This window comes from Erpetoichthys calabaricus, chromosome 9 (assembly GCF_900747795.2).
Source record: "Erpetoichthys calabaricus chromosome 9, fErpCal1.3, whole genome shotgun sequence".
Taxonomy (NCBI): domain Eukaryota; kingdom Metazoa; phylum Chordata; class Cladistia; order Polypteriformes; family Polypteridae; genus Erpetoichthys; species Erpetoichthys calabaricus.
In genome coordinates, this window is record NC_041402.2 from 124,994,298 (window position 1) to 125,013,559 (window position 19,262).

The window sequence follows — 19,262 nt, forward strand, 5'->3', positions numbered from 1 at the left end:
TGAATGTATGAGATATATTGGAGTGTAAAGGTGTAGATGACGAACAAAGGAAGTAAAGAACCCATAGCATGGCACATTAGAAGGATCTATTGGAATACTCCTTTATACACAACATTTGTAGTAAAATCGTTGATAGATTGCGTCATCTGGATCTAACACGTAGATCTGTGCATATTTGCGTTTGTGATTTGGCTCAGGGTGCACTGTTCCAATCTGATGTAATATTGTATATTTGTAGATGCAAAAGCAAATGAACTATTGTAGGATCTAATGCAGTCCATAATGTTTTTACTTTCGGGTACATTGTTAGTCAGAAACATCCATAGATATTCAGGATATTCATCTAAAGGAGGCAGTCTAACCTGACCCCTTTGACAACAACGTGTAAACTCATTAGTTGTATTGCCAGTTGTTTCTTCAGGGAAGTTAAGTGAATGACAATGATAGCAAATGATATTCATTAATCCTAATGAATGTTCATTAATAGTGGACGCACTTAAAACCAAAAAGCCCTCACCCTGGGTGGGACGCAACAATACTTTCGAATTTTACTGCTTTCATATTGTGTACCTTTGTCTGCATGTGTATCGCGCCATCGTTTGTTTGAGCCTTTCGAATTCCACTGCTTTCATAATCTCTTATCTGCCTTTTTTTCTCTCCAATGCCTTTGGGTCTCTATTCTCCGTATTGTCCTTATACGATTTATATGTGCTGAGAGCACATGATTTGTGTGTACTATGTGCTTTTACACGATTGATTTTTACATGTTTTTTTTTGGAATTGTTTCAATTTCATTATTTTCACTTTTACTTTAAAGCTTAATTTTTTGGAGACACATTGTGACAACGCAACGTATAACTGCCCGTGAGTGAATATTGTTTCTGTTTCTGTAATAAATAATCCGAGTTTTTCTGTTTGTCCCTGTGATTTATTGATTGTCATAGCAAAAGCTATTCTCACGGTAAACTGCAAACATTTTACTACGAATGGCATATCACGATCTCCTTTGGTGTGTAAGGTTACTCGCGGAATATATACATCACCTTTCTTTTTGCCTGTTAAAATTTGCATCGCTTCTCCGAGATCATCAATATACACCCGACCGAATTGTGAACTCTTTGAAATTTAACTTGTCGTTCCTTTAACTGTTGTGGGACCACAGATTCTCATAGCATATGGTCCATTATTGTGTAAATCCACGTTTTGTCCATTGAATGATACGAATGCGAAAAGACTTTGTTGTCTACTCTTTTTTGCAGACCTCAATTTGTCCTGGTATTTTTTCAATTACACCTGGTTCTGATGATTAATCACCTTTTGTTTGCGGTAATGCAATCGTTTCTATCTTTTCTTTGATACTGTAGTGACTGACATGACAAAGTGTCACAAAAGTTTTACCTGAACAATCGCTGACTTCCTAACCCCAAACACAACTTTCTAGCACCCTCTCCAACACCCCCCCTATTACCGCATGAAATCAATACCCCGCTATCAGTCCTCCGTGCTGTACTCCGCCTTCCCTCAATCGGACCTAACAGTCACTTAAAACCAAAAAGCCCTCAACCTGGGTGGGACGCTATAATACTTTCAAATTTTACTGCTTTCATATTCTGTACCTTTGTCTGCATGTGTATCGCGCCATCGTTTGATTGAGCCATTCGAATGCCACTGCTTTCATAATCTCTTATCTGCCTTTTTTTCTCTCCAATGCCTTTGGGTCTCTATTCTCCGTATTGTCCTTATACGCTTTCTATGCGCTGAGAGCACATGATTTGTGTGTACTATGTGCTTTTACACGATAGATTGTTTTTTGATCGGTGTGCTCTTATATATTCCGTACTATCTTTGTGGACCTTTGCGGACCCCGTAGTGTCTTAACCCGTGCCTGCTTTGCTTCCGCAGTTTCTGACGCGCGTTATAGGCGCCTGCGTTCATTGATCTTATCCAGGTGGGCTCGTGTGTGTATCGTTGAGCTGTATTGTGTTTGAATTTGGTGTAAAGTGTTCAGCGGTTTGTACAATCCCAAGCAGCACATTATTCCTAACTTCACTCCGCAGTAGTGCCACTCACAATATGGTGGTTGTTTTATTTGCTATTTCCGTTAGTTGAGCTGTACGCGCCTGCGCAGTATGTCTCATGGTCCCATCGCCGTGTACCTGCGTCCATGCCATCCGGTTTACCATTCTCGGTTAGTAATATGGATGCTGCAAGCATTCCATAATTCAGCTAAAGGTCTTCCATCAATCAAATTTCATTTAAGTTTGTTCATAATGTTCCCATGGCAAGACCCAACCTGAACGTGCTGCCATCTAGCTCCAGCTTCACTAGGCCACATGTTCTGAGAATGCACTAAATTATCATCTTATCTGACCAAAATCTTTACAAACTTTTCAAAAAGCCTCTGCTACAATCACTCCTAATATAGTAATGGTGATATTTGGTGTACTCCTGGATGGCATTAAAGTGCATGGGGTCAATTGATTGTAATACCCTATATTGCACTACTAGCACATATACTTATCTTGCTCACCAGGAAGAATCCCAACCCACCCTCTATAACTCTTTGGGTAAATGACATTCTATATTATCTAAAAAAAAAATCACATTTTGTCATAAAGGATATGTCCAAACATTTTTTCAAACTTATCAATAATTAATTAATGTTATTTTAGAATAAAAATTCTAAGCCTGTGATTGACTCTCTCATGTTATTGTTTTATCACAGAGTAAAATGTTTGTTCATGTCTGTCTTCTTTTTCTCTTTGTCTTGTGCTTGGGCAGGTGTTGAATTCTATTTTGTTTTACTATTTTATTGTTTTTCTCCTTTGTATTCAAGTGGTTATATCAATTACATTTTTATTTATTTGATTGAGGAGCATGCCATTATGTTCTGTTTTTTGAAAATAAAGTAAAATTTTTAAAAATTAAAAGGAAGTATCTAGTATGTTTCTTTAGCTGTTGTGATTCTCAAATTTATGTGTGTGTGTTTTTCTGACTAAGAATTCTGGATAGTGTCTTGGTATTTACAGTAGTTCTGGTTGTGTGATCCTGCTTGTTTTGACAATGTTTTGTGTGTTGATCTTTTTCATAAAAACTTACCTGCCTTTTCTAGGAAGTGACAGAACAATGGTATTCCAGTTAACTCTCACGAGTACACTGTACGGCTTTCTGTACAATGGAGAAATCTGGAGATATCATTAAACTTAAAATGAGAGTAAATGCATGTAGTGATCTTTGCTGCTCGTAAAAGACATCTCAAAAATGAAAGAAAATGTGTTTTTGAAATAAAATAACCATTTGCTTAAAGTTATTGCAGGTTAAAGTAACATGTTATCAGAGTACCCTTGTTGTTTGATTTTTGCATTTTTTCATTATACTGGCAGCCTTCACCTGTCACAATATCATCAGAAAATTGAGTTCTGTCACAGACAGTAAAATTGTATGCATTAATTGGAAATTAATAACATGAATGATATAAAATGTGACAACTATAAAGAAAACTGTGTTTTACACATGTAAAACTCTGTCCTTGTGGACATTTTTGGTTTGACAAAAACTAAAAGTTAATTCCTGAAAAACTAAAACTAAATAAAAAATAAAATCAAAATCCAAATAAAAACTAGAACTAATGACTATCCTAAAACTAGAAAAATATGGCTCCTGATAGAGGTCCTTATGTTGAATATGCGAGGTACAATACAGACAGTAAGACAGGTAGCATGCTACAGGTAACAATTGTATGGCAGGTTTTGACATTTCTTTCTAACCTCCATTCAGAAAAGAACCTAAGAGATTAGGTGGTACCTTTCTTGTTAGGTGCACGTAACAGGTGATCTGATAACAGAATGAAACATGTACTGTAATTCTTATTGATATCTAAATTGGTAGGATGTCTTGTTGGTTGCAATACTGATGGATCAAGTATTCAACCAGTAAATGTTTCTCCATCTAACTCTTTCATGTAGTTTCCAGCTATTTTTTTGTTTGCTTAGGTCCATTTTGCGACTAAATAAGGGGGGGTTAATGCCTGCAAATTGTATAGTCATTGTATTGGGTACTGGAGTTTTTGTAAGTCTCAAACCTACTTAATCCTCAGCAGGGTTGCAGGGCCAGAGCCTGTCTTGGCAGCACTGGGTACAGGGTCGTGAACAGTCTTGGTCTTTGTGCCAGACCATTGCAAGCCCACTTTACACACACATCCACACCTACACTCATACTGGGACCAATTAGGAGTTGCCAATCAACCTGAAATCCACACAGACATGGGGAGATTTTGCAAACCCTGCAAAACACTGCAACAATATTTTGGCATGGGATCCTGCCCCAGGATGCTAGATTGATGAAGCAGCAGCACAAACCACTGCACTATTGTGTTGGGGAGAAAAAAAAAAGTACTCGCAGAGTGGGGAGTGAGGAAAACAGAGACTAGTGTTTTCACTTACTTGAAAAATCTGCTGGTTTATATCTCTAAACTTTTCAAGTGTGCATGAGTGGGAATGTGGTCAAATGATTTTACATTACAGTGGCATGCATCATATCTGGGAACCAACAAATTTGATCATTAAAAAAATATTGATGAGAACAGGCTATTCAACCCAAACAAAGTTTACCAGTCCACTTAATTTCTCCTAAAAAGATCAAGTCAAGATCTGGAAGTCTCTAAAGTCCTACTCTGTACCACACTACTTGGAAATGTATTCTATGTGTCTATGATTCTCTGTGAGAAGAAAAAATTTTGCGAAATTTACACTTGGCAAGTTTCCAACTGTGTCCTCATATTCTTGTTGAACTTAATCAAACACAGCAAAGCTGAGATATACCAGTTATTGCATGGGTGTCGAACTCCAGGCCTGGAGGGCCGCAGTGGCTGCAGGTTTTCATTCTAACCATCTTCTTCATTAGTGACCAGTTTTTGCTGCTAATTAACTTCTTTTGCTTTAGTTTTAATTAACTTGACTCAGGCCCCTTACTTGTCTCTATTTTTAATTAGCAGCCAAACAATAATGAGACACAAAACAAGCCACCACATGACCAGCTCACCTGTGCCCGTCACACAATATCTGGAAATAAAGAAAAGTGAAGGTCTTGGTAAGGTTGATCTCTCAGGTCACCAAAACATTTTGACGAACAGAATATCAAAAGTTTTGGAAATGTCTTCTGTAGCAGAATGAGAGCAGCAACAGGCCACAGAATTAAATAATGGGCGTAATTAACAGCAAGAATCAGCTTCTCATTTAATAGATTGGTTGGAGTGAAATTGATTGGAGTTTGAAATCCCAATTTAGCTGCTCATCTGTTGGCTCGTTTCACATCTCATTTCTGTTTGACTGCCATTTCATGAAGAAACAAATCAATTCAGAGGACTGAATCCTTAAAAACAGGGCTATTAAAATGAAGGGAAAAGAAGTTAATTAGCAGTGAAAACTGGTCGTTGAGTAGGAAAAAGGTCAGAATGAAAACCTGCAGCCACTGCGGCCCTCCAGGCCTAGAGTTTGTCACTCCTGAGTTAGTGGATCCAATTGTAAATGTTTATATTGAATTGTATATGTTCATAGTGGAGTCATTACTTAATTAATTTTGACCTAGTCAAATACATTTTGATTTTTCAAGTAGATTTTTGTAAAGCAGCAATAATTAAATCAAGCAGTAAATACAGCGAAGTAAGTAGTTTTTAAGTTACCAGATATGGGTGTGTATGATGAATAACCAAAAATGAAAACGTCCATATAAAATAAAATGCCTTTAAGCATTTTTGTGACCCATTCATTCCAATTAACATTTTAGTGGCAATCAGATATATTGTTAATCCAATTAACTATAATTTTTAGGTACATACATAGTTGAAATAATTTTGTTTTTCAACAAGCTGTCAAAGTTGCATCTAAAATGTATTACTGTCTATGTTTTACTTTTGTTAAACCAGCAGCTTTCCTCGCATTTATTGTTATTGCCCTGTATGATACTTACCTGCTGTAAATATGTAATAATGTGGTTTAAACACATTGTCATGAATTACCAGAGTGGCAAGAGGTTGACAAGGGTAGAAGGGGCATGGCTGACAGTGGACATGAGATTCTCAGAAGGTATGTAAAACAAGCTTGAACGAACAGTAGTTACCATTTGGCCACTAGTAACCACTGTAACTTGAGGGGGACATGAAAATTACCAAAAATGTACCACCTACAACTCTTGAGCGGTGCAATCAATATTATATATAATAGTATATATTATAAATTGTGTTTGAGGCTTTGTGTTGCACTTTATTATAGATTTGATGAAAGGTTGCGAAAATAAAAAAATAGCAAAAAGGCTGGTAAGATAACTTTGGTTTTAATTTGCTGCATTCAATAAAATTCAAAAACATTACCATCAGAGCTGCTCTATCCGCCCTTCACAAGCAGAAAGAACCCAAGGCTTCCTTCATTAAATAAACAGGCCCGTATACAGATTTTTTTTAGCAATGGGAAAAATTAGACTTGCAGTTATTTAAAGTGATTTAAGTTCGTTAGAAAGTGTGTTCTTGCAGCCTTCACTGAAAGCGAAAATGAAACCTTCCCTTGCCATATAGAGAGACACACAAACAGTATTATACTGTAAATATGGTTATATGTAGTAAGAGTATCTAAATTTGAGAAATTAAAGAGATGACTTAGTGATTGCGGAATAGAATCGGTATACTTATTTTTTATCCTTAAATATATATACTTTAACAAATAACATGTATTAATAGTAAATTGTGTACACAGGCACATCTCATATCTGTTGAAATGCTTGTTAGTACAGTAATCCCTCCTCCATCGCGGGGGTTGCGTTCCAGAGCCACCCGCGAAATAAGAAAATCCGCGAAGTAGAAACCATATGTTTATATGGTTATTTTTATATTGTCATGCTTGGGTCACAGATTTGCAAAGAAACACAGGAGGTTGTAGAGAGACAGGAACGTTATTCAAACACTGCAAACAAACATTTGTCTCTTTTTCAAAAGTTTAAACTGTGCTCCATGACAAGACAGAGATGACAGTTCCGTCTCACAATTAAAAGAATGCAAACATATCTTCCTTTTCAAAGGAGTGCGTGTCAGGAGCACAGAATGTCATATAGATAGAGAAAACAATCTCTAGCAAACAAATCAATGGTGCTGTTTGGCTTTTAAGTATGCGAAGCACCGCGGCACAAAGCTGTTGAAGGCGGCAGCTCACACCCCCTCCGTCAGGAGCAGGGAGAGAGAGTTTGTTTTTCAGTCAAAAATCAATACGTGCCCTTCGAGCTTTTAAGTATGCGAAGCACTGTGCAGCATGTCGTTTCAGGAAGCAAAAGATAGCAACGTGAAGATAATCTTTCAGCATTTTTAGACGAGCATCCGTATCGTCTAGGTGTGCGAACAGCCCCCCTGCTCAGTCCCCATACGTCAGGATCACAGATAGTCAGCGCAAGAGAGAGAGAAAAGTAAGCAATCTAGCTTCTCAGCCATCTGCCAATAGCGTCCCTTGTATGAAATCAACTGGGCAAACCAACTGAGGAAGCATGTACCAGAAATTAAAAGACCCATTGTCCGCAGAAATCCGCGAACCAGCAAAAAATCCGCGATATATATTTAATTATGCTTACATATAAAATCCGCGATGGAGTGAAGCCGCGAAAGGCGAAGCGCGATATAGCGAGGGATCACTGTACTCTCCTACTAAAATGGTATAGTAGGTATTCACCTTCCTGCCTTGAATTGATTAAAATGCAGATTGTTTTTTGTCACTCATATTTATGGGACATTGCTGAGCAAACCTGTGACACCCTTTCTGTTTCAGATTGCTGGCTTTAAAAATGTTGTATGTTGATAAACCCATCTAATTCAATGTAGAATCACAGGGTGACAAAGCCAGCATTGTCCTAGCAATCCGGTTGGACAACACATCACCCAAGTTTCACATTGTGTCATAGGATATGTTTTTAGCATTTAAATGTATTTTCAATTTTTACAGTAATTTTTATTACACAAGTAAAATGTTTTTTTGAAATCCGTACCACAAGAAGAGTTTCATCTGGTATACTGCCCACTCCTAGGAACAGATTTTGACCATGACTTTGTTTTTTTTTTTTTCTTTGAGCTTTGTGAAAAAGAATATAAGGGTAAAACATTATTATCTTGCCTTGTGAATCACGCCTAGGAGATTCCAAATAACATTTTCAGTCACATATTTGTCATGTTTTTTTTATTTAAGAAACAGCAGAAGTCTAAACTTCTTTACCTAAGCAAGATGCTTAAAAAATGAATACATGCTTTTATTTTTATCTGATTAGATTGTTGTTATGCACTCCTGTCAGAGATGCTCAGAACTGAGATAAATTGAATATAGCTATTTTAGAATGCAGATGAAAGAATTTTAACTAAGAAAAGAAAATCTGAGCACATTTCGCCAACATTAGCATAATTACATTGGCTGTAATTTAGGATTGATTTAATAGTCACACCTTCTTTTACCAAATGCCTGTCCCCCATATATTCTTAATCACAATCTCAGATCTTTAACCTCTGATTTACTCAGTGTTCTTGAGCAAAGCAAAAAGAACTGGTGAGGAAGCCTTTTGCTTTTATGCACTAAAATTCTGAAGTAGGTTGCCAATAGATATATGTTAGGCTAGTATGGTCACACATTAAAAAAAACATACTTTTTAAACTAACATCTTTTATAAGTGCTAAAAACATTTATTGTTAGTGATAAAATATCTACTTACAGCATGTAGAATTAGTTTTAAAGTGTTGTTGTTTGTCTGATATGCATATATGGCTTCATAGAATACCACTGTTGATAATCCTTATTATTCATTTTAAAATTTAACAGGAACTATTATTTTTTTTTAATCTTTGCCTTGTCTTGCTGGTGCAAATATTTGTACTCTGTGCGACCTCCAGAATGACCCAAGTACTGTAAAGCCACATTTGACACTGGAAGGGATGAAGATGGTCTTCCTATTTCTATGCTGAGACCAGCAGAACCATATATCATATGTAGACATCAATGACTGGAAAATCTCTACCGTTTAACTTGTGTTTTTGTAATGAGTAAGGTATAGAGCATAAGTGTAATCAGCCAGTTCTTTTCAGGGCCTACTCATGCACACACCCATATTTTGAATTGCCATATACTGACACATATTTGACATGTGGAAGATGGAGCCAACAGGGACACTGTAACTATGTTCATATTCCACAAAGACAGCAACTAAGCATGGAATTCAAACAATGAACCCATTAGGCAAAAGTACTGATGGCTGTGCCGCCCAATAATGTTATTTGCTTACTGCAAATCAATATTGATATAGTAACAACCAAATAAAAGAAAAAATTATATGGTAAGAAGAATTGCTAGTATAAATAAAAAAAATAGTTAAAAGAATGTAACCAAAAGAAAAGAAACCAAATTCATTTGTAAATGTTGTCTGTATTTTTGAACTTGTCAGTCAATATCGACATAACATTGAAGTACTTGCCTTGCCTTACCTTTCATTTTTTTAGTTTTGTAAATTACACTTACAACTTAAAATGCTCAAAAATATTGTAGATTATTCATACTGTGTATGCTTAAACTACAAATTTGTAGTCATGTTCTCTTTGAGATAATAATATATCATTATTATTTTCTTCTTTTACCCTTGATGTTAATCTTTGCAATTATTTTTGGTATTCCTGTTTCTGACTTCTTGCATATTACTTTCCTTTCATATTTTTCACATAGGTGAGATTATCTCGCAACAGTGACTCTAAGCAGTTACGTACCCCTGCCCCGCCTTGGCTCAGACGTCTGTGTGGCCAGCTACTTTCAGAGAGACTGATTCAGACAAATGGAGTGCAAGCAGTAGTCAGAGGGATTTTGGAAGGAGCAGGAGGTTAATACATTTTTATATGTGATTTTATATTAAAACATTCTTATTTTGTTATGCATGCTGGAGATAAATATTATTTTACAGAGCAGAAGAACATATTACATTTTTGAAATTAGATACAGTTGTATTCATCAGGGTAAGCTTAACCTTGGTCACAGGATTTCCCCCCATTATTTTGAATAAATTTCATGACTAGAAGGTAATTTCTTCTTAATCACTTCCCATGTTGTATCATAACATTTAGAGGAGAGTGCCTATTGCTTTGCTTTTTAAGATTTATCTTTTTTGTTTTAACATTTGCATACATTTAAATAGATGGGAAGCCTACCTCTATAAGGTGCCAGGGTATGAAATGGGTGCACTCTCTGACATGTCCACACTTACAAATGTTAATGGGTTAATTTATGAATTACCAATCAATATAACTTGCATTGTTTTGGGATATGAAATGAAAACCAAATTATCCAAAGAAAAACCACTTGGACATGGGAAAAGTATGGAAACTCCATACAGATAGTGCTTCATTTGAACCTGGGAAACCGCAGCTTTGAAGGAGCAGAAATAACCAATATATACTGGGACCACATGAATAATGCTTTGTGCCAAGTTTATTAATATTGTTTATCACTGTTTTTGATATATGAAATATGTATTGATGGGTGAACACTTCCTGAACGACACAGTTGTCCAAATGGCGTGGGTTTGAGGATACGACTGTGAGTGAATTAAAAGATAGACCTTCTGGAGAGAGCAACATATAATTGTCCGTGACTGAAAGCGGGATCTGTGACGAAGAAGGCCACGCTGGTGAAAGTTACTCCGTCGGTAGGGATAAGTGTCAGTACTTGTAGATTAAGGTGTAGCGAGTCTTTGTTCTTGACGCTTAATATAGCTTGCGTACTGAGATGTTCTGGAGTTACAGTTGAGAAACACTTTTTTAATGTCCTTTAAGCACGGGGGAAAAAATGAGCATGTGAAACATCCATAATGTAATAAGCCACCAAGAAAAGTAACATTGCAACAATGCTATCTACGACCTGATTGCTGTAAACAGAAGTGAAAACAAAATCGAGCCCGGTGCATTCTTTAACTGCCTTGTGGCGCAGTAGTAGTGCTGCTGCTTTGCAGTAAGGAGACTGTGGAAGATTGTGGGTTCGCTTCCCGGTTCCTCCCTGTGTGGATAGCGCTTTGAATACTGAGAACACCGCTATACAGTGGTGTGAAAAACTATTTGCCCCCTTCCTGATTTCTTATTCTTTTGCATGTTTGTCACACAAAATGTTTCTGATCATCAAACACATTTAACCATTAGTCAAATATAACACAAGTAAACACAAAATGCAGTTTGTAAATGGTGGTTTTTCTTATTTAGGGAGAAAAAAAAATCCAAACCTACATGGCCCTGTGTGAAAAAGTAATTGCCCCCTGAACCTAATAACTGGTTGGGCCACCCTTAGCAGCAATAACTGCAATCAAGCGTTTGTGATAACTTGCAATGAGTCTTTTACAGCGCTCTGGAGGAATTTTGGCCCACTCATCTTTGCAAAATTGTTGTAATTCAGCTTTATTTGAGGGTTTTCTAGCATGAACCGCCTTTTTAAGGTCATGCCATAGCATCTCAATTGGATTCAGGTCAGGACTTTGACTAGGCCACTCCAAAGTCTTCATTTTGTTTTTCTTCAGCCATTCAGAGGTGGATTTGCTGGTGTGTTTTGGGTCATTCTCCTGTTGCAGCACCCAAGATCGCTTCAGCTTGAGTTGACGAACAGATGGCCGGACATTCTCCTTCAGGATTTTTTGGTAGACAGTAGAATTCATGGTTCCATCTATCACAGCAAGCCTTCCAGGTCCTGAAGCAGCAAAACAACCCCAGACCATCACACTACCACCACCATATTTTACTGTTGGTATGATGTTCTTTTTCTGAAATGCTGTGTTCCTTTTACGCCAGATGTAACGGGACATTTGCCTTCCAAAAAGTTCAACTTTTGACTCATCAGTCCACAAGGTATTTTCCCAAAAGTCTTGGCAATCATTGAGATGTTTCTTAGCAAAATTGAGACGAGCCCTAATGTTCTTTTTGCTTAACAGTGGTTTGCGTCTTGGAAATCTGCCATGCAGGCTGTTTTTGCCCAGTCTCTTTCTTATGGTGGAGTTGTGAACACTGACCTTAATTGAGGCAAGTGAGGCCTGCAGTTCTTTAGACGTTGTCCTGGGGTCTTTTGTGACCTCTCGGATGAGTCGTCTCTGCGCTCTTGGGGTAATTTTGTTCGGCCGGCCACTCCTGGGAAGGTTCACCACTGTTCCATGTTTTTGCCATTTGTGGATAATGGCTCTCACTGTGGTTCGCTGGAGTCCCAAAGCTTTAGAAATGGCTTTATAACCTTTACCAGACTGATAGATCTCAATTACTTCTGTTCTCATTTGTTCCTGAATTTCTTTAGATCTTGGCATGATGTCTAGCTTTTGAGGTGCTTTTGGTCTACTTCTCTGTGTCAGGCAGCTCCTATTTAAGTGATTTCTTGATTGAAACAGGTGTGGCAGTAATCAGGCCTGGGGGTGGCTACGGAAATTGAACTCAGGTGTGATACACCACAGTTAGGTTATTTTTTAACAAGGGGGCAATTACTTTTTCACACAGGGCCATGTAGGTTTGGATTTTTTTTCTCCCTAAATAATAAAAACCATCATTTAAAAACTGCATTTTGTGTTTACTTGTGTTATATTTGACTAATGGTTAAATGTGTTTGATGATCAGAAACATTTTGTGTGACAAACATGCAAAAGAATAAGAAATCAGGAAGGGGGCAAATAGTTTTTCACACCACTGTATCAATGTAATGAAGTATTATTATTCTTGTGTCCAGCGCTCTCTCTCTAGCGTGCACGCTTGTATGTGTGTGTACGTCGCTCGCTCGCTCGCTGCACGTGTTCCTGCAGGCATACGCCGCATAATTATTTATTGATGGCTGAACACTTCCGGAAAGACACAGTTGTCTTAAAGGGGTGGGTTTGAGGATACAACAGTAAGTGAATGAAAAGATGGAACTCTGGAGAGAGCAACATACAACTGTCCGTGACTGAAAACTGGTTTTGGCAGATACATGCATATCTTTTTGAAAGTTTGGCCCTGTGCCTTGTTAATTGTAATCGCAAAGGCCAATCTAACAGGAAATTGTCTTCGTGTAAAAGTAAAAGGCAAATTATCCGCGACAAACAAACTGTTTTACACACTGCATACCAACCTGCGGCACAGTATACGCCGCATAATCACGCCGCTTTTTAAATGTTTTTTAAGCAGAGGGAAAAAAATGAACATTTGCAAAATCCGTAACGCTGCTTTCAGTAAGTATAATGCACACGTGTTTAATTTGTCGGCCACTTTTTGCCAGCCATCTTTTCTGGTTTGTGCTGCTTTTGCAGTGTTACCGCTTGTGCATATTAAATCTTGAAATCTTTCGAGTAACTAATTAACTAACTAACACCCACCCACCCACACAGCTTGTGTGAAAAACAAGCCTATCAAAGACTTGCTGATCATGTTTTCTAGACTCAATATACATTGGCTTTTCACTCAGCGCGGGGGCGCGCATTCATCTCGGATTATTACATCCAGCTAAACTAATCTGCTACATGGCTGCGTTTGAAAAACCGACTTATCCTGGATGAGTTTCACTGGCATTAATGATTAGGAATCCGGTTGGAACAAAACCCTGCAGCCATAGGGGTTCACCAGGACCGAGTTTGGGAAACACTGCTGAACACAGACGAAACTGACTCAGGTGAGGAGTTGGGGTGGGCAAAGTAGTTGCAGCAATTGATTATTCAGTGTTGTTTGCCTGGGTGTCTGATCTGCTCGACCGGATCAGAAATAAAAGGAAAACAATGTGAAGGCAATGTCACAGGTGTTCCTGTGGCATAGCGGGTCCACAGCTCCCCTTCAAAAGGCCATTTTTAAATAAATAATCATCGCGCTCACAGCGTAGCGAGGGGCGTGGAAGTGTGGCTGAAACGGTTTCCGGGTGGAGTCGTGCTGGGGGCATTTCTCCCCTGTGCAGTGTGCGAGCGAGTGAGGAGAGAGAGAGAAAGCCGGTACGTTAGAGTGAGCGAGAGCAGGCTCGAAGGCAATGTCACAGGTGTTCCTGTGGTATAGCGGGTCCATAGCTCCCCTTCAAAAGGCCATTTTTAAATATGTCTGATCTGCTCGACGGGATCAGAAATAAAAGGAAAACAATGTGAAGGCAATGTCACAGGTGTTCCTGTAGTATAGCGGGTCTACAGCTCCCCTTCAAAAGGCCATTTTTAAATAAATAATCACCACGCTCACAGCGTAGCAAGGGGCGTGGAAGTGTGGCTGACAGTGTTTCCGGGTGGAGTCGTGCTGCGGGTGTTTCTCCCCTGTGCAGTGTGTGAGCGAGTGAGGACAGAGAGACAGCCGGTACGTTAGAGTGAGCGAGAGCAGGCTCAAAGGCAATGTGTTCCTGTGGTATAGTGGGTCCATAGCTCCCCTTCAAAAGGCCATTTTTAATCAGGCGATTGTCAGTAGTGGAGTCAGCTGCTGAGAGAGCGTCTCGACTGTTGCAGGGCCTACATCGGTGAAGCAGGTGAGACGCTAATGAAAAAGAGGCACAGGGCTTATTGGTTTTTAAAGACTGCTTCCTTCATTGTGTTTTAACCTCAGTTTTAAAGGATTGTTTTAAGGATCCCATGGGATACCCCTTGCAAACTATTTTACATGCTGCATACAGCGATTCACATCCGTGAGAAACATGCCTCTATGAACAGTCAATGTGGCTCAGAGGTGCATGTGGACTCTAGCACAGACGAACATAAATGACGCTGTGTTTTCTGAGTCGTCGCGTCCGAGTTGGTGGGCGTGGCTCTGCGAGTTGCCATCGTATCTTGCTTGCTCTGGCGGCGGCTTAGTGAATTATATATATATATATAGATACTACTTGAGCATGGGAAAAGCACTATATAAGTAAAGTGTATTATTATGAAGTCTATTATTACTATGTATAAATGTAGATCCCATTGTGAACAAATATGAATTTCAGTGATTGACAGTGTTTACTCTTTAGGGGTGAAGCTTACTGTTTGAGTATAGTCTTGATCTGGGCTGTGAGATTTAAAAATAGCATGCTTAGTGATAGCAATCCCATTGTTTGGATCATCTGCAGAACAAAATGTTTCTCCTGAGATCAGATCACTTCCAGCTCTTTCTTATCAGGATCAATCTCAGGGCAGCAAACCTGCCTGCTCCAACCATTCTAGAATGTTGCATACGGAGCTGATTGTGTTACTCTGATAACTAACAATGAGGTTGTTTTGTTTTTTTTCATCCTCAAAGATAGTGCTGTCAATCTCATTCATTTCTTTTTCTTTGCCATTTTAAGGGTAAATACTGGCTAGCTTTTAATAATAATCATAAGTCAATGTAAAAGTTACTTTTTTGATGTAGACATTTGTGTCGCCATTAATATATTATTATAATAGTTTAATTACTGAGGGTGTAGGAAGGACAAGAAAGGGTGGTTACTTAAATGTAAGTATTTAAATAATTGACTGTGCTTGTCTCTACAAGTTTAATTGTTTATATAAAATGTTTTTCCAGATTCTTGTGTTTAGGTATGGGAGTCGTTACTGTGTTTGCTGTTACTCACCCCTTAATTTATGTAATGCTTTAGATAGATAGATAGATAGATAGATAGATAGATAGATACTTTATTAATCCCAAGGGGAAATTCACAATAGTAAAAAGTGTCCAGGGAACGAGTGGTAGGAGTGAACAGTGAAATAGATAAAATAGATAAAAAGGTAGAAAGATAAAGTCGTACACGGAGCTGCTGGAAAGGCTGCCACTCGTGGCGGCGCCGGAATCATACTTTGTATGCTAGTTATTCTTTTTGTTAAGAGGCAAAAAGGTACAAAGGCCAGTTTATGTGGTCCTTTGAAACAACTAATCTTGATATGCTGAAGGTGAATCTGGTAAACAAATGACTGTCTTCTGCCAAGAAAATTATTACAGTTTTAAGCTTTATTTCAGGTATTTTGGCTCTCTACAAAGAAACCTGCTGGATTGTCTTCAGATTTTGTTTAGATGGATTGTTTAATTAAGCAGTGGAGTTAAAAGTGAAGGCAAATTACATCATACTCCAATAAAAGAACAGGATTATATCTCTTCCACTTTGCAAAACTTAAAGTTGCACAAAAAATAACTTAATCATTTAAAACGGTTGTCTTTATCATTTTTTCTGTCTCCCCTGAGCCAAAAGTGGTAAACATACAGGGCTTTCTTTGAAAGTAAAATATTTATTTTAAAGTTACATCATTTCCACTTAACTCTTGTAATGTTTCTCATTGCCCTAAGGTGTGCATCCTATTACCCTGGGGTCAAGTGAGAGACAAAAGATGGGGAGATAATAACACAAGATGATACAGTGCATCCGGAAAGTATTCACAGTGCATCACTTTTTCCACATTTTGTTATGTTACAGCCTTATTCCAGAATGGATTAAATTCATTTTTTTCCTCAGAATTCTACACACAACACCCCATAATGATAACGTGAAAAAAGTTTGTCTTGGCACACCTATTCTTGGCCAGTTTCGCCCATTCCTCTTTGCAGCACCTCTCAAGTTCCATCAGGTTGGATTGGAAGCGTTGGTGCACAGCCATTTTAAGATCTCTCCAGAGATGTTCTATTGGATTCAAGTCTGGGCTCTGGCTGGGCCACTCAAGGACATTCACAGAGTTGTCCTGAAGCCACTCCTTTGATATCTTGACTGTGTGCTTAGGGTCGTTGTCCTGCTGAAAGATGAACCGTTGCCCCAGTCTGAGGTCAAGAGCGCTCTGGAGCAGGTTTTCATCCAGGATGTCTTTGTACATTGCTGCAGTCATCTTTCCCTTTATCCTGACTAGTCTCACAGTCCCTGCCGCTGAAAACATCCCCACAGCATGATGCTGCCACTACCATGCTTCACTGTAGGGATGGTATTGACCTGATGATGAGCGGTGCCTGGTTTCCTCCAAAAGTGACGCCTGGCATTCACACCAAAAAGTTCAATCTTTGTCTCATCAGACCAGAGAATTATCTTTCTTATGGTCTGAGAGTCCTTCAAGTGCCTTTTGGCAAACTCCAGGTGGGCAGCCATGTGCCTTTTACTAAGGAGTGGCTTCTGTCTGGCGACTCTACCATACAGGCCTGATTGGTGGATTGCTGCAGAGATGGTTGTCCTTCTGGAAGGTTCTCCTCTCTCCACAGAGGACCTCTGGAACTCTGACAGAGTGACCATCGGGTTTTTGGTCACCTCCCTGACTAAGGCCCTTCTCCCCCGATCGCTCAGTTTAGATGGCCGGCCAGCACTAGGAAGAGTCCTGGTGGTTTCAAACTTTTTCCACTTACAGATGATGGAGGCCACTGTGCTCATTGGGACCTTCAAAGCAGCAGAAATTTTTCTGTAACCTTCCCCAGATTTGTGCCTCAAGACAATTCTGTCTCTGAGGTTTACAGACAATTCCTTTGACTTCATGCTTGGTTTGTGCTCTGACATGAACTGTCAACTGTGGGACCTTATATAGACAGGTGTGTGCCTTTCCAAATCATGTCCAATCAACTGAATTTACCACAGGTGGACTCCAATTAAGCTGCAGAAACATCTCAAGGATGATCAGGGGAAACAGGATGCACCTGAGGTCAGTTTTGAGCTTCATGGCAAAGGCTGTGAATACTTATGTACATGTGCTTTCTCAGTTTTTTTTATTTTTAATAAATTTGCAAAAACCTCAAGTAAACTTTTTTCATGTTGTCATTATGGGGTGTTGTGTGTAGAATTCTGAGGAAAAAAATTAATTTAATCCATTTGGAATAAGGCTGTAACATAACAAAATGTGGAAAAAGTGATGCGTTGTGAATACTTTCCGGATGCACTGTATATGTAGTTAGGGCCAGGCAGATTTGGAACTGCTGATCAAGTAGAAACATAAGCGAGCACACCAAAAAGGCAAACTGCAAATCAAAGTGGGAAAGGGGATCAAAAACCAAAGTGAATCCTAGCACTTGGCTTACTAAAATTGCAAAATAGATAACACTGTAGATTGTTCACGTGAATCCAACAGAGAGATACCACAAAACTACTGCCATATTTGTAACATTACAACTGCTTACGTCACAAATGCATAGATCAAGGTCATAAACCAAAGAATGGAAAGATATGAAATAAAAAAAAAAATCACTTTGTGGAAACAAACAAAATGGTTAGAAATCTCCAAAAATAAGTTTCATTTGATAAAAACGAATAAATATGCAAATCCCACAATTAAAGTATCTAATTACTACATGTACAGATTAAATAACAAAGGAGATCAAACACAAACTTATGGTAGAACTGTTTTTGACTGAATATTTTTTAAATGTAGTTATTGAGTTTGATTATTTGGGAATAAATACAGTAATCTCTCCCTATATCGCGCTTTGACTTTCGCGCCTTCACTCTATCACAGATTTTATATGTAAGCATATCTATACTAATAAAAGGCAAAGCCCTCACTGACTCACTGACTGACTGACTGACTGACTCATCACTAATTCTGCAACTTCCCGTGTAGGTGGAAGGCTGAAATTTGGCAGGCTGATTCCTTACAGCTTACTTACAAAAGTTAGGCAGGTTTCATTTCGAAATTCAACGCGTTATGGTCATAACTGGGACCTCTTTTTTCACAATATACTGTAATGGACGGCAGCTCGATGGCCGTGGGAGGAGGAGTTGAGTGTCACGTCATCACGCCTCCCACGTAATCACGTGAAAAGACTGTGAACGCAGTAGGGACAAATGAAGGAGGAGCCGCAAACAGCGAAGAACAAAAAATTCATTAAACAATTGAGAAGGGAGCGAGTGAAGCATACAAGCATGTTCATAAGGGAAACAAAGCACGGTGTAAAACGTAAGTTTAAATTAAGTTTATAGAAACGCTCCCGCTGCGGATTGCAATAACATATTCGCGAGATAAAAGTTTAATGTGAAGACACGAGGTATAAACGAACCACACGCCGTAGCGCAACGTTAGGGGCAATAGTTTCAACCTTTCTATGATCTGCCTCTCGCAACTGAAAGACGGCACATGGCGGATGTTAGCCCACTTGCTGACCGCAACGTTAGGGGCTTCAACTCTGGCGCTGACGATATTCGATTCTCGAGAGGAGATGCCGTGAGTGTGTATGCCTGATGAGCCCAGAATTAAGGAGAAACACGTGTCGCATACTCTTTGCATTATTTGAAAGTAAACTATTAAAACCATTCTATGATCAGCTTCTGGGAACAGAAAGAGGGCACGTGGCGGATGTAAGGCGACTTCCTGACCAACCACAAGCGTAACCTGGCAGG

At 38.8% G+C, this 19,262-nt stretch overlaps 1 protein-coding gene across 1 annotated transcript in view; it reads left to right on the forward strand.

Annotated features, from left to right (window-relative positions):
- Positions 1-19,262, forward strand: part of tango6 (transport and golgi organization 6 homolog (Drosophila)) — a 215,056-nt gene that overhangs the window by 24,734 nt on the left and 171,060 nt on the right. The window contains exon 4 of the mRNA XM_051931454.1: positions 9,732-9,882. Within this exon, the coding sequence (XP_051787414.1) occupies positions 9,732-9,882 (151 nt within the window). The remainder of the gene's footprint in view (positions 1-9,731; positions 9,883-19,262) is intronic.